This window comes from Pan troglodytes, chromosome 19 (genome assembly GCF_028858775.2).
Source record: "Pan troglodytes isolate AG18354 chromosome 19, NHGRI_mPanTro3-v2.0_pri, whole genome shotgun sequence".
NCBI lineage: Eukaryota > Metazoa > Chordata > Mammalia > Primates > Hominidae > Pan > Pan troglodytes.
Window position 1 is genome coordinate 36,041,230 of NC_072417.2, and position 15,339 is coordinate 36,056,568.

At 52.8% G+C, this 15,339-nt stretch overlaps 1 protein-coding gene and 2 non-coding genes across 3 annotated transcripts; 1 reads left to right on the forward strand and 2 right to left on the reverse strand.

Moving 5' to 3' along the window:
* Window positions 1-8,725: 8,725 nt before the first annotated feature.
* On the forward strand, window positions 8,726-8,852 carry LOC112206182 (U6atac minor spliceosomal RNA). The gene has a single exon (XR_002940381.1). It is a non-coding gene; the product is annotated as a U6atac minor spliceosomal RNA (small nuclear RNA).
* A 3,162-nt stretch (window positions 8,853-12,014) lies between these two features.
* Window positions 12,015-14,845, reverse strand: LOC129137710 (collagen alpha-1(II) chain-like). The gene is made up of 3 exons (XM_054671127.1): window positions 14,703-14,845; window positions 13,602-13,815; window positions 12,015-13,434 (listed from the first exon to the last, which is right to left on the reverse strand). Exons 1-3 carry the CDS (start codon window positions 14,843-14,845, stop codon window positions 12,682-12,684), a joined length of 1,110 nt encoding a protein of 369 aa, XP_054527102.1. The 3' UTR covers window positions 12,015-12,681.
* Window positions 12,500-12,586, reverse strand: MIR193A (microRNA mir-193a). Its single transcript, NR_035699.1, has one exon. It is a non-coding gene; the product is annotated as a microRNA mir-193a (primary transcript).
* Window positions 14,846-15,339: the final 494 nt, after the last annotated feature.

A 15,339-nucleotide genomic window follows, 5' to 3' on the forward strand; every position in this document is an offset into this window, starting at 1 on the left:
CACACCGTGCTGGGTATGTGACGGTGACCCACCTAGGCTTGGCTTTGACAGCAGAGCTAACCTATCACCAAACACACCAGCCACCCAGTCCAGTTCCATGCGCCTTCCCTGAGTGCTCACTCTGCATGGCCCTGGGCTGGGCACACGCTGACGACTGAGGTGCATCATGTGCCAGGTGGCAATGGGACCCGTCAGGGTGATGTCCCACCAAGACCAAAGGGATGAAGTCACGACCCAGCTCTTGCATATTGTAACTGTGGTTGATGCAGACCCACCACCCTTTATTCAAAATTCTCAACTCAAACAAAACTCTGGATACTGAAAGTTGTTTTTGTCACTGAGTGGGAAAATCTGACCCAAACTGACTAGAAACTATTATTTCAAGTCTATATTTATCCTGGGGAGTGTGAATATTCATACTCACCTGAGTGAGTGCCCCCTTCTGTGGGCTGATGGGCCACCAGGGCTTACCAGCGAGCTGTAGAGTAAGGAGGCTCCACTCTGAACAGAGTCCCTAAAGTGCCAGCAACCCACAAAACCATGAGAGAAGAAAAAGAAAGGCCAACTAAATATCAGCCCTTGTTTGGAATTGGCTTTAAGGAAAAAAAAAAAAAAAAAAAAAACCATCCACCAGCCCTATCCTGGCTAGGAAAGAAGGTGACCAGGCAGAGGGCAAAAGTCCCAAATGTCTTGGGAGAGAAACCGCCTACAGAGAGAAGGTGCTGAGCACATACAGGGACCCGCTGCCTCTCTGGGATGCTGGGGCCTGCTGCAGGGGCTGGCTGAGAGGATCTGGCCCTGCAGCCTGGAAAGGCCAGGCCCTCTTTGAGTCAGAGGCCAAACATCCTTGGTGCAGCTTGACGGGGTTGGAGGTTGGGGAGGACAGGGGTGATTCCAGCACACAGACTAGAAGAGTGGGCTCTGAGGGTCCCGCCCTCCTTCTGTCCACCCCAGCCAGTCTTCCCCAGGCCAGACCACTACAGAGGTGCGAGTCAGAGGGCTCAACTGGATTTAAACTTCTGATGCAGTGAGAAGCGGTCTTGGCCTCGCAGGCTAGCCCCGCCCTTGCTGGACATTCCGAGGCTGGGAATGAACAAGCCAGGAGACCTGAAACTCATCCATCAGAGCCGCTGGGTTTACGATAATCAACCTCTCTCTGCCAGAAATTCTTTTGCTAAGAACACATCAGCTCTGAAAACACTCATTCTCAACCCCTCACTCCCCGTACACCTCACAAACCCACCTGGGACTGGGCTCCCACAACAGCAGCCCTGCCTGGCCCCAGGCTGCCAGCCAACATATCTTGGGGCTTGACTCTGCCCCCAAAATTCATCAGTGGGTGGAGGCCCAAGTGAGTAGCCCTCAGCAAGGCTGGACCTGGGCCCAACTGCAGTTGTCCATACAAAAACACACTCCTGCTACCGAGGCCAGGTCGGTGAGGGCAGCGCCTGCTTTCCATCTATGTTTCCAGACCATCTGGAGGAGCCAAGCAAGGGGTGGGTACTGACACTAGAGCCACAACTTTTATCTCTTTAAGGCAACTCCACTTGGCCAGGGGTGGGGAACAAGACAAGCAGACCAGGCAGGCAGATGGCAGGGCTAAAGTCTGTGGAAGAAAACAGTATGTTTAAGGATGCATTTATCGTTTTGACAAGGCATCAGCAAACTCTGGCCAAAGGGCCATCCTAGCCCACCATCTGTTTTCATAAAGTTTTGTTTTTTGGGTTTTTTTTTTTTTTTTTTTTTTTGAGACAGAGTCTCACTCTGTCACCCAGGCTGGAGTGCAGCGGCACAAACTCAGCTCACTGCAACCTCCACCTCCTGGGTTCAAGTGATTCTCCTGCCTCAGCCTCCCAAATAGCTGAGATTACAGGCACCCGCCATCATGTCCAGCTACTTTTTGTATTTTTAATAAAGACAGGGTTTCACCATGTTGGCCAGGCTGGTCTCAAACTCTGGACCTTCAGTGATCTGCCCATCTCGGCCTCCCAAAGTGCTGGAATTACAGGTGTGAGCCACTGCACCTGGCCCTCATAAAGTTTTATTAGAACATAGATGTACTCATTCATTGATGTATTCACAATGACAGCAGAACAGAATCTGCTTCTGAACAATCTTTGCTTGGCACCTGGTGAGGGAAGGCCTCTGAGGGTCATGGGGCAGCCAAGTCACCTGCCCTGGTGGCGGTGCAGCTGTTTGGGCATCACACCCACTGGTCAGCTGGACTCTCATTCTGCCTTCAGGCTCCTCCTATAGCTGAAGCGGAAACAGGCCCTGGCAGAGCAGGGACTCTGAGCACACAGCTGCTGTAGTCTTAAGTGGACGCTACTCCAGGGCAGGGTCTCTTACTCCAAACCTTCAGGCCATATGTGTTCCAGAACTTTTCAAGTTTTAGAAAGGGAATGTGGTGCCTATGCCACATATTATGTAACACCCCAGCAAGGCAGCACCCATAATCAAACATTAATATCTCTGCAGGGAAACCCATGAGTATTCATACTCCCCAGGATAAATATGGACTCCAATAGTCTGTCAGTTTGGGTCAGGTCTTCCCATTCAATTAGCTGCAAAAAAAACGTTCAGTATCCAGTTTTCTTGCGTATCCAGAATTTTGGACAAAGGATGGTGGGCCTGCATCAATCACAGTTACAAAATGCAAAAGCTGGGTCCTGACTTCATTCCCTGGGTCTTGACAGGACATCCCCCCGATCCCCCTGACAGACAGTCTTCATTGCCACCTGGCACAGAGAAAGCACATACAAGGCTCACAGTAAATATGTTCTGAATTAATCCTGATCACCAGATTTTTTTTTTCTGCCAAAGAACAGCTACTAATATGACTGATGAAAATGTAGAAAAAATAGTATTTAAAGCCAACCCCTGTCTGCCTGCTTCATTACCAGGAACAAAGAAAAGCCAATATAAATGAATAATTCTTCCAACTCCATTTACTCAGAACAAGGAAAAGAAACTGTTTTCTGGTCACTGCTGCTGCCTCATGGGCAGGCACATTAGGTTTTGGGGGGAGCAGGTGAGTAGGTGGAGTCGAAACTTTAAAAACCCATTATTTTTCTCCCCTGTGTACTTCCTTAGAGCCTCCCTGTGGCCAAAGTTCCACTTGGAAATCTAAAATAATTTATCTCATCATGAAATCCTAACAGCTAATTAGAAAAATGTACTAATTGGATAATCTGGTTTCAGATGCTATAATTATACTCCTTTGGCGGGGCGGGGTGGGGAGCAATATATACATATATATAACTTAATAGCCCTTCTTCCAAAAAGTGTAAAGTATCCAGAAGAAATAGCACTTCTTCCAAAAAGTGTAAAGTATCTTCCAAAAAGCCTAAGTAGGCCACGCATGGTGGCTCACACCTGTAATCCTAGCACTTTAGGAGGCTCAGGTGGAAGGATTGCTTGGGCTCAGGAGTTCGAGACCAGCCTGGGCAACACGGTGAGACCCCCCCATCTCTATGTGTTTTTAAAAAGCCTACAGTATGAAGGTCAAAAAGAGTCACCTTAAGATAGTAGTGACACTGCAGAAGTATTTTAATACACATTATCTACAAACAGATAAACCACGTCCTATAAAATACAGTTTTTCTGCATTAGAGGATATCTGAAAATATATTTTGGTGATAACTCCCACCAGATGTTTGGGAAGTAAATGGATTTTCCCCCTTTCTAATGCAACAAAATTTTAGCATTCTGAAATGTCATACCCTCTATCTCTATTTCTTAATAGAGTAACTCTTACAAATGACTACCAGAAATTTCTTCATTGCCAGAGATTTCTAAACCCCAAATTGGGAAAGAGGTTCTTGATTCCACTGGCGATTTCGACCTCTCCTGGGCACAGGGCAGATTTCTGGGACGCATCTGACTCCGTGATTGGGAAATGCTTTTGGCCTGCCTGACAACATGGTCTTGGGGTAAGAAGGCAAGAGGGTGGCTGGTGGGAGGGGGTGTGCCTGTGACAGCGACCTGGGCAGGGCATCCCTCTCATGCCTGGAAGAACTGTCCGGTCAATGTCGCAGGCCCGGCACACCTTCCCAATGAGCTGAAAGCTGCCCACAAGCTCCAGGGCTATATGTAGTCAGGGCTGACTGCCCCTCACAGGGAGGCAATGAGGAGGAGGCCGAGAACTGCCACCTGCACACACCAGCATCTGCAGCCCTGCCACCCCGGCGGAGACCCCAGTGCGCTGACCACAACTCTTCGTGGAAAGGATGCAAGCATCCTCTGGGGGCATTTTCTCTGGCCCTTGGCTGGACACGTGCTACCCGTCTGACAAATATCGACCATGCTGGGCACACGTGGCCTGGGCCGACACAGGACTGCAGAGGGCAGGCACCAGGGGCTGCCGCTGCCACTGGCCAGTCAAGTTAGTTTCACTTTCTGGTTTTTCCCCCTGGGTCACTTCTCACTCTGAAGGGAGAAAATGTTCTTTAGATGACAAGAGAGAAAATCTTTAGAAGTGTTCCTTGTCATTTTCTTTTTTTCTGAGGACACTGTTTTTCTCTGAAGACCGGGTAACAGGCTTTACTCCATGGGGCTGAGAACACGATACCCCAGAGCCTGGCGCTTTGGTACACTGAGCACTTTGAACTAAAGGAGAAAGCAAGTTCTCTCTGACCTTCTTCCACCCTTCTGTCTCTTGCCCCTCTTTCTCCCCAGCAGCCAGGCACAGAAACCAGAATTCCTCTTCCCCAAGGTGGGTCATAGGAAGTAGAACTCCTCTCCCCCAAAGCAAGACATAGTATCGACAAAGGTCACTCTCTCCCTTCTCAACCCTCGTCCCAAAGGGGTCCTGCCCCATACGCCCCAGACATGCTGCACAGTGAGGCCAAAAAGCAACTGAATAGACAGGCCTTGCTGGGTGGTCCCCTCTGTCTATTACATTAGGTCGTACCCTTTTTGTCCTATCACATTCCTAGATGGTTGTCCCTTCTTCCTCCAATCTAAGCATAAAAATAGTTTTCCCTGGTTCTCTGGGTCTTACTTCTGAAGGCTCTCATGTCATGTAAAACACTGATTAAATAAATTTGTCAAACTTTTCTCCTGTTAACCTGTCTTTGTTACAGAAATGTCAGCCGTGACCCTTACGGGGAGGAAAGGGATTGCACCTTTCTGCCCCTACAACCCCAGCTACACAACTTCAGTCCCTTGGGCTGCTTAGCTCTAATATGATTACACATCTAAATGCAATACATGGAGCAAAGTGGTATTATTTTTCTGGGAAAAACCAACATCATAAAAGGGTCTTTATTGAATCAAAGGGCTCATGAACTGTTCTCTTGCCTAATTATGGCTCCCAAGCGAACAAGGCTGGGTTTCCAGGCAGGACTCGGCACAATTCTCCAGCCCAAAGACCAATGGGCTATTTGTCACAACTTGTCTAATTACAACGAAATCTACCCCAAGGACGAAAGGGAGAATGCCAAGATAGGTTGGCAGCAGCCCCCTCCCCCCTCCGGCTCTGGAAGCAGGGAGCTGGTCCTCAGGCCTCTCTGTATGGCAAGGAGCTGCCCCCTGCTCCTTCCCCACCCCTTACACTCAAAGTCAGGATCCTGGACCCTGCCCCTTCCCGCGGTTTAGTTTAAGTGGTTTCCCAGCATCCCAGCACTGCCCCCGTAACCTCATCTCTATAGAGAAGGCCCATTGTCGAAATGTGGTATTTTGGCAGATGTTTGAACATTCAGAGATTTGGCCGAGGTTAGCGTGCACCCAGGCCTGAGCAAAGATAAACGCTTGCCATCACCAGACACAGAAGGAGGAGAGAGGGTGTATGCCTCGGGCCAGAGGAGGGTTCACCCTCCACACCAACCAGACCAACCAGCTGGAGCAAGCAGTCTAGTTGACTTTTCCCAGATACACAGTGGTCTGGCTGGGCAAGTTGAAGACTAACATTTTGCTTGTACTTCAGTATCTGTTTAATCGCCCTCGAAGTTTCAAAAGCAAAGGCACTTTTCAAGAGAGACAGGGTCTTCCTCTATTGCCCAGCCTGGAGTGCAGTGACCCAGTCAATCACAGCTCATTGTAACCTTGAACTCCTGGGCTCAAGCGATCTTCCCACCTCAGCCTCCTGAGTAGCTGAGACTACAGGCACACACCACCATGCCTGACTAATTTTTCCTTTTCCTTTTTCAGAGGCAGGGTCTTACTATGTTGCCCAGGCTGGAGTGCAGTGGTGTGACCATAGCTCACTGCAGCCTCAAACTCCTGGCTCAAGCAATCCTGTCTCGCCCCTGCCTCCAGAGTAGCTGAAACTACAGGTGTGAGCCACCACACCCAGCTAATTCATTTTTTATTTTTGTAGAGATGAGATTTTGTTATGTTGGCCAGGCTGGTCTGAACTCCTGGCCTCAGCTGATCCTCCCACTTCAGCCTCCTAATGTGTTGGGATTACAGTCGCGAGCCACTGAACCCAGCCTTTCTCTTTTTTAAGATATGGCCCCCTCCCCACCCTTCTCATGTTCTTAAGCCTACAAAAGCAAGCTTGACAAGAAGGAATTCAGCAGAAACTCATCCTGACTCTCCCACTAACCTCTCCCCTCAGATAGGCTTAAGTGGTGGCCGCATGAACCCGACCCCCGGAAAAGGCTGTGACTCCTGGCCCCCCACCTCCACCCTACGCCCCTCCCAAGTGGTAGACATGTCTCACTGAAGAGGCAGGACCCACACAAACTCACCCCCACACCCCACCAGCAAGGATTTGCTTTTCTTCCAGTGTTTTCTCCCCAGATACTAAGCCAGCAAGCAGGCACACCAGCCTCAGGTGGTCCTTCTTTGACCTCATTGTCCCATGGACCCTGGGATGAATATGGTGTCACCCGGGAAGAACTACCATGTACCACCCCCGACCATGCGCCTGGTGTTTCACACAGACATTCTTGTTCAGTCCTTATAATGCCCTGAGAAGTAGGCACGTATTATCACAGACAGGGAAATTGAGTCTTGGGAAGACGCCCCAGGCCCGACACAGCTAGTCTACAGGAAAGCCAGGTTTCTGATGCCAAAGCCCACGCCCTTTCCCTGTCTTAAGCAGAGAAGCATTTTCTGTTTTCAACCAGCCTGCTGGAAAGCCAGGTGCTACCAGCTAGTAAGCAGCAATACAACCGAATTCTTTTCAGGAGGGTGGGAGACATGGGCGAAAAAGAGGGTTTGTTTTACAATGGACAAGGAGGGGAAAGAGTTATTTCTTAAATATTTGCTTGGGAGACCAGAATTTAAGCCTCAGTCACCAAGAAGGAAAAGCCAGTGTTTTCACTTGAACCCCACATCCCCCAGGGCAGAAATCCAGTGAGAGGAAGCGAGTTTCATGAGAATGAACCACAAAGTCTTCATAGGCCGATCCAAATTTCCCAGCTGCAATCTCTGAATCCCTCCCCCAGCCCTCCCATCCTCCAAACCACAGCCCCAGGCTCCACCCCGTGCCTTCCTCAGCTCCTCCTCCTTAGGATCTTAGAAGAATGCCAAGGGGGGGTCTGGTGTATTCAGTGCAGTCACCCACTTGACAGAGAAGGGGGCTCTCAGGCTGCAGTGATGAGCTCAGAGGAAAATCAGGCAGCGGGACTTTCCGCATGGCACCTCCCTGCCCGGTTCTCCTGGGCAGCAAATGCAAGGGGTCTGGCTATGGGGTGATTTCAAAATTCCTCAGACCGTGCCAAAGGGAGGAGGGAGGAAGTACCCACAGTGGGTAAGATGTCACCTGCTTGGGTCCTGTAAGCCCTGCCCCCTGCCCAGAGCCAGTGAGGCCTGCTGAAGGCTCTTGGGTGCTGAAAAGATTATGGTCTATCCCTACCTCCAGTCCGAAATTCTCAAGAAAAACACCACTGAGCCATAAAAAAGTCTAAGTCCCAAGAAATTCTGATTTTCACCCCCAAAATGATTACTCTGCAGCATTTTTTGGAATATCACATTATTTTCTCCTACCCCGCACCCCCATTCCATTTTGTCCCCTGCTTGACTGGTCCCACTAGAGGATGTTTAGTTTGCCCACAGCATGAGTGAGGGAGCAAGCCTTGAGCAGCTGTGGCAATTCAAATGTCTTCCCTGGGACCTTTTCTGAAACGTGCTCAGTGTCAGGACCGGACGAGTCTTTGGGCCTTTAGGAGTGATGCACTGCTGAGCAGATGTACAAGGCGGCCACATCTGCTACCCAGGGTTCCTTTAAGGACTCGGTGCCAGCGAATCAGGCCCAGCCACCTCCTGTTCTACAGCCCCAGCTTGCTGGCTTCCGACCTGGGAGGCTGCACCTGGAAGCCTGGGGGTCCTGCTCCTATGGTACCGAGGCAAGCTGGGAGATTCTGGGAGCGTCTCTTCCCCTCTGAGTCTCGACTTCAACCATACAATGAGGACTTACAATACCATTAATCTGCTCTCAGAGCTGGGGCAAAAATCAGAGCAGGCAGCGAGGGACCGTGCCCATCTTACTAACGGATACCCCAGCCTCTGCCTGGCCCAGTCCCTGGCACATAGTTGTTAGACCACAGAAACTGAGAGGATTGAGACCCAGATAGGGGATGGGAATCCCAGACAGTATCCCCATCTGATGGTTACGATACCCCTGTTCCCAGTGGATTAAGTAACTTGCCCAAGGCCACATGCTCCCAAGCGATGGAGTTAGTCCTCGAACCTACCAGACCCACAAGCCCGAGTCTCAATCACTCTGCACCGGTCTCAACCAACATGTATATACACGCAGATTCAAAATAAGAGAGCTGGATTGTATGAAAGGAGAGAAGGTTAGCACTCCCCTTGACAAGGATGGAAGAGGCCCTTGGGCCTGACGACACGCATATAGTTAAGGTACTGCCACCTACATCGTGGCATCTAAACATCATTTTTTTAATTTAAAATAATAATTTAAGGCAGGGCGTGGTATTTCACACCTATAATCACAATACTTTGGGAGGCCAAGGTTGGGGGATCACTTGAGGCCAGGAGTTCAAGACCAGCCTGGCAACATGGTAAAACCCCATCTCTACTAAAAATACAAAAAATTAGCTGGGCATGGTGGTACACGCCTGTAATCCCACTGAGGCAGGAGAATCACTTGAACCCAAGAGGCAGAGGTTTCAGTGAGCAGAGACCATACCACTGCACTCCACCTGGATGACAGAGTGAGACTCTGTCTCAAAAAAAAAAAGAAAGAAAGAAAGAAAAAAGAAAAATAAACAGGCCGAGCACAGTGGCTCACACCTGTAATCCTAGCACTTTGGGAGGCTGAGGCAGGCAGATCATTTGAGGTCAGGAGTTCGAGACCGGCCTGGCCAACATGGTGAAACCCCCATCTCTATTAAAAATAACAAAAGTTAGCCGGCTGTGGTGGTAGGCGCCTGTAATCACAGCTACTCGGGAGGCTGAGGCAGAAGAATCGCTTGAACCTGGGAGGTGGAGACTGCAGTGAGCTGAGATCGTGCCACTGCACTCCAACATGGGCAATAGAGTGAGAATCTGTCCCAGAAAAAAAAAAGAAAGAAAAGAAAAAGAAATAAAATAATAATTTGAAAATCTTTATTAAAAAAAAAAGAGCCAGGGGACAAAGACTACCAGTCGGAGATCTACTGGTTTGTGCCAGACACCCTGACATACATCTTTCGTAAGCTTCGCCACACACTTACAAGGTAGGTATCATAACCCTCATCCCACAAGAGAAGAAACTGGGGCACAGAGAAGTCACTGGGCCAAAGCCATGCAGCTGGTGAGCCGCAGTTGGAACCCAAGCACATCTGGACGCAAAGTGCGCCTCCATGGCCTTCACACTGGGCTGCTTCAAGAAAAAAACCCTTCACGGAAACCAAAATGATCCCTTGCTTCTGAGACAACTCTCTTTCAGGGACTTATCACAGATTAGGAGTGCTGTTCTTTTGTGTGAAAAGAACTGAGACTGGCCAAATATTTACCAGCCCGCACAGAGGGCTGTAGACTGGCCTAGCAGCGGAATTAACTCCTCCTGCAGTATCAAGGGCCAAGCTGTTGCTAGACAAAGTGGAGGAGAGAATCCTCACCATTCAGACAGCTCAGCTTTGGGCAAAGAGGAACCAAAGGAAACCCAGGGAAGCAGCCAGGGGCTTGGCAGGGACGGCCACCAACAAAACCCTGGAGGGATTTCTTCTAAGGTTCAGAACTTCCAGAGTTGCTAGGAGTGCAGATGAGAGGACTGGCTTCTCCCAATACTTCCTTTGTCATTCCGATCCTGCTGGACAAAAACTGATCTTTAATCTTTCATAGGTTGGGATTTTTCTTTTTCAAAAAAAAAAAAAAAAAGCCAAAAAGGCAAGGTTAATTATTCACCGGCTGCAATTAACCTAAGAGTTGAGGGAATGCAAGTTTCTTCCCAGTAGGCAGGACAGGGAGTCCAGCTGGATTTTTAGGAGTCTTCCGTCAGTCTCCCTGCGGGTCTCGCTAAAACCCTCCCCCTCCTACCAGCTTTCTACCTTGCATTTAGCTGCTTCCTGAAGAAGGCTCCAGGGTAAATCAGTCTATGTTCAAGCTACTTCCCCTTGAAACCTTGAGGTACCCATCTTTGAAGGAGGGACTGGGGGTGGGGGTAGGAGCCAGGAAGGAGGCCTCTGCTCCGGGAAACTATGAATTCAAGAGAGAGCAAAATCAAAAAGCTCTCCACTACAACACAATTCCTCAATACAACGGCTTACACGGAAGCATAAATCAGTTGCAGGAGGCCAGGCTAGCCCAGCCTACTGCATAGCTGATTCAATCACATTTTGCAAAGGAAAAAAACCCAAGAAGGAAAAACCTAATCACTCACTTCCCCCAAAGAAACGAAGCACCAAGTCATTTCCTAAAAATCTCTAAAGCCCTGGCCAGACGCAGAAAGAATGGGGCACAGCCTGAGGGAAACTGCCGGGGGCACCACAGTGCTCCTCAGGCCTCATTCCCAGCCCTGTGAGTCCACCTTCCCCAGCCGGTCCCCTCCAGGGTGGGTGCAGGGCAGCCAGCCAGGCCTGCTTTTCGGCATCTCATTGCTCCAGTCCACTTCGGGGATGTTTTATGACCACGCAATATTCTGGAGATTTCCACTTCATTTACTTTTAGACACTGATCCCCAGGGCTGGGAGAGGCATTGGTTCAAAGGGAGAACTTTGTTTTCCCAAGCTGATTCAGCGCTCCAAAGAGCATTTTTCTTAATTAGGGGCGAGGTCTCCAGTTGAAGCTCCCATCAGTTCCACTCCTAGACAATTTTGTCTCCAAACTAAGAATTTGTCAAGATGTTCAGAAATCTACCCCATGGCCAAACTCTTTTCTCCCATAATTCTGACATCTGCATGTTCCACCGGCTAAGCCTCCAGGACAAAGCTAACATGGACAAAAGTCAGGCCAACTGCAGGACGGGGTATGTCCCTTCCTGGCCTCCCAGGCCCAAACCTGCCTCCGTGACCCCAAAACACACCTGACTGCCTACCACACACCTGACTCCCCTGTGTTGGCTCCCACATGCCCCCAAAACAGGGACAACAGTATGGGCAGGACGCCTGCAAAGGATTACTCTACACGTGGCCTGCAGAGGCAGGGAGCCTGTGGGAAAATGCCTCTTGAATGGGTTTTTACACGACCTGGCAAGGGGTGGGCCAACCTGGCCGTGATGGTTCCTCCCTCTCACCCTCCCTCCTCCCAGCTCCTAAAAACCTCTCCTGTTTTCCAAAGCCAAGTAAGACAGGGACCAGACGTTCCCTATTTTGTCAACCAGTTCTTCACACAGTTCAAGTCACCTCACTGCATGTCCCCAGATGTTTTTCCACGGCCAAGAGCCAAAAACACAACACAAACAAAAGGACAAATAACCAAAGTTCCAACACCAGGCAAACCCGAGGTTTCAGGGGTTGGTGGGTTTTTGTTTTCGGGGAGTAGAAGCAAACGCACTAGAGGAACAGATAAGAGACTTTAAAGGAGAGTTTAAGGAATTCCAGCAAAAAACTTGAAGAGGACTGGAGTGGGTCCACATTATGTTGCATCGGTCAGGGAACAAAAGACCGGCCATTGGGAACACATCCACAAAGATCCATCTTTAATGAAATGGTGTTTGGGAGAGGAACAGGGGCTTCCTGCGCCACCGGGCCAAACCTCCGCTTCCCACCTCCCCAGGGGCAATTCTAGAAGTCAGGCCCCGTTCTCCCCACCCCCAAGCTCAAGGTTGCCGCCCTGGAAAGCACAGCAGGGCAGGCCTCGGTAAGTGGCAGGGCTTGGCCCATGGGTAAGCCGGGTCCCGTCTGTCCACTCAACCCAGGTCGCCGGGGCGCGGTCCACGTCTGCCCAAAGGGTACGGACCCCAAGCAGTGACCGACTCACACTTCCGAGAGCGTCGCTATTTCTCCAGCGAAGTGCGGGGATTTCCCGAATCACCGCACGCAGCCGGGGCGAGCGCACCTCACCACTCCTTCTCCAGCGTGGACCTGAGAGGCAGCCCGGCCGGAGCGCACGCCAGCCCGGGAGGAAGCCGGCCTGGGGCGAGGACCGGGGAGAAGACGCTGGTCCCGGGGGCCGAGAACTGGGACTTTGTAGGCCAGTTGATCCGACACCCTCATCTCGCCCGCAAAGACCCAGCCCTCAGCTCCCATCCTCGGAGTTCGGGGTGCGTCCCCGACGGGCTTCCCGGGGCTGGGTCCGGCCGCCGGCTCTGTGCACCGCGCTCCGCTCCGCCGAAGCTCTGGGTGTCCCTCAGGCGGCGTCCCCCGGGAAAGTCCACCGCCCCGCCCGACCTCGGGTCGCGGGCTCCAAACCCAGCCCTCCAAGGGTTACACGACGCTCTGCGGCCTCCACGCCACCCCCGGGCCGCCTCGGCTCAGGCCGAGGGACAGCGCTGGGGAAGGGGGAGGTGCGGGGACCAAAGCCTCCCCACCGCAGCCCCACTCCCGAGTGGGGCGCAAGAGTTATGCGCCGACAAACTTCGCCACGCTCCCACGCCGCGCCTGCGAGGCCCAGCTCCGCTCTGCCTCGGTTACCTGCGCTCAGCTCGGCGGGCGAGGGGCGCGGGGCGCGGGGCGGGAGCCGTGGCCGACCTCTCGCAGCAGGCCGCACCCTCCCGCAAGGCCGAGTCCGCACCGCTGCCTGGGCACGGGGGCCATAGCCGCTAGCCGGGGCCCGCGCCCCGACGTTCCGGGAGCCCCTCGAGCTCCTGGCCGGGGGCCGTGGCCTCGCTCGACCTGCCCGGGACCTGGGGGCCGCCGCCGCCCCCTCCGCTAGGAGAGCGAGCCCGGCGAAGCCGGGAGAGGAGCGGGGCGGCGAGACCCCTCGAAAGTTGCGGGGGTCGGCTTGCTCGCCGCGGCCCGACCTGGCTCCACGTGCTGGTGACACATCAGGAAGGCTGCGCGCCCCGCGGCTCCCGGCGGGCGGACGCGGCCAGCGCCCGCCCGCACCGCCTCCCAGAGCCGAGCGGACGGCGCCCCGCCCCGGCCCGCCCTTCGCCCGCCCCTAGGCGGCACCGCCCCCGGCCGCGACGCCCGCTCCAGCCTGCGGCACCGGCGGGAGAGACCCTGACGGCGGTGGGGGGTGGCCCGGGTTCCCCGCCCTGCCCCGGGGATGGGGTCCCGACGCGGGCGGCCCTACTCGACAGTCTGGAGTGCCTTCCTCCCAGTCACGCAGTCCTTCCCGCCCCGGAGCCCAGTAATTTTCCCTTTTCCTCCTTTGACCCGTCCGAGCAGCTGCCAGCGCTTCCTCCCGCGGAGACCGGCGCGGGGAGCCCCCTGCCGGCCGCTCCGCTCCCGGGCCGCGCCCCCGCCCGGTGGAGCGCGCCTGCCGCCGGCCTCAACTTCCCCATCTAGAACCTGGAGCCGCCGGGCACTTCTGGCAGGGCTTTGGTGGCAAAGATTATAAATTAAAGTGCCAAGCATAGTACCGGGCAGCATACTTTCTTGAGATGTTAAAATTTCGTGCTTTCAACTCCCAGTTCCAGCGGCCTACAGACAACCTCTCTTCCTGGCTGTGCTGTTTGAAAAGCTGAGTTCCTTTAGGGAGACTGTGGAAAAGGAGTGGGACAGAAAAGCTTTGAGGCTGAGTAAGAGCTGTCCCAAGATTAGCGAGGGGTGGGAGGTCAGTGGAATCCCCTTGGTGGAGACCTGCTGCCCCACTGTCTCTCCGGAGACGCCAGGATGTGGGAGAGTAACTGCGTGTCTCCTCTGGGACCTGAACCAGGCCTCTACCAAGATCCCCAGCCTCAAGATGGCCAGGATTCCAGGCACCGTGGGTGATGGGGAAGCCCAAATAACCACTGAGGTTGAGTTTCCCAACCTCTTCAGGTCGAGATTTGGAGCCATTTAAAGAAAATAACGTGACATATCTGTTTGTGTCCCGACATAGATATTAGCTATGTTCCTGCCTTCTCTTTCCTGGCCTCACCAACCCAGATCATGCCTTTAAATCTCACTATGAGGCTGGGCACGGTGGCGCACACCTGTAATCCCAGCACTTTGGGAGGCCAAGGCAGGATTGCTTGAGCCCAGGAGTTTGAGACCAGCCTGGGAATATAGTGAGACTCTGTCTTTACAAAAAAAAAAAAAAAAATTAGCTGGGCGTGGTGGCACACACCTGAGGTGGGAGGATCGCTGAAGCCCAGGAGTTAGAGGCTACAGTGAATTATGATCGCACCACGGCACTCCAGCCTGCGTGACAGAGGGAGACCCTGTCTCTAAACTTCACTTTGGTAAGGGTTGAGTGGTATATCTGGTTTATCTGATCCCCACATCGGGATCCCTGGGTGGGACATGTCCAGGAGCTGGTGCTCCCAGGAGTGCGTAGCTGGGGGAGGGATGGCGGCCAAGCGCTGGCAGAGATGCCCAGTGCTGGGGCATGGACAGCGCTGGCCCCAGGCCTCTGTAATCGCCATTTTGTGGGAGCGCAGGATTAGAAGGGAAGAAAGAAGATGCCCTGACGTTGCTGGAGATGCAGCCGGGGCTGGAGGGGGTCTGGAGTTAGTGCTCTGCTTTCTCTTCCCCTTTTATTGCTCGCTCCAAATCTGACAAACCCTTAGGATCTCTGAGACTCAGGAGCCGGGAGGAGCCGGTGTCCTGGGGGGATGAAAGGGCAGGGTTGTAATGGGTTTACCCCGGTGCTGATCCCAGAGAAGCTCGAAGAAGATTAAGATTTGCTCCCTGGGCCTGAAATCTCCCTGCTACCCCCTGACCACATCAAAGGACACGGCCGTGGGGGGTGCCTAATCCCATCAATGGAATCAAAGCTGGACAAGAAAGGAAATTCTTCGATCTTGGGGCAGCAGCAGGATGCAGCTCACTACAGAAAGGCAGATCGAGGTCCTGGCCTTTTCCACTGGCGGGAACATCCCAAGAAAGATCCAGTCCACAGGCAGATAGGGCCTGCCCT

Bases quoted from the DNA above. Each gene is read 5' to 3' on its own strand.
- LOC129137710 (XM_054671127.1), bottom strand. From the start codon at position 14,845: ATGGCGATTACAGAGGCCTGGGGCCAGCGCTGTCCATGCCCCAGCACT. The intron at 13,816-14,702 runs GTGGGGATCAGA...TTGCCACCAAAG, and splicing joins TCCCACCCAGGGATCCCGAT to CCCTGCCAGAAGTGCCCGGC. The intron at 13,435-13,601 runs GTGACTGGGAGG...GGTGCCGCCTAG, and splicing joins TCCGGGGCGGGAAGGACTGC to GGGCGGGCGAAGGGCGGGCC.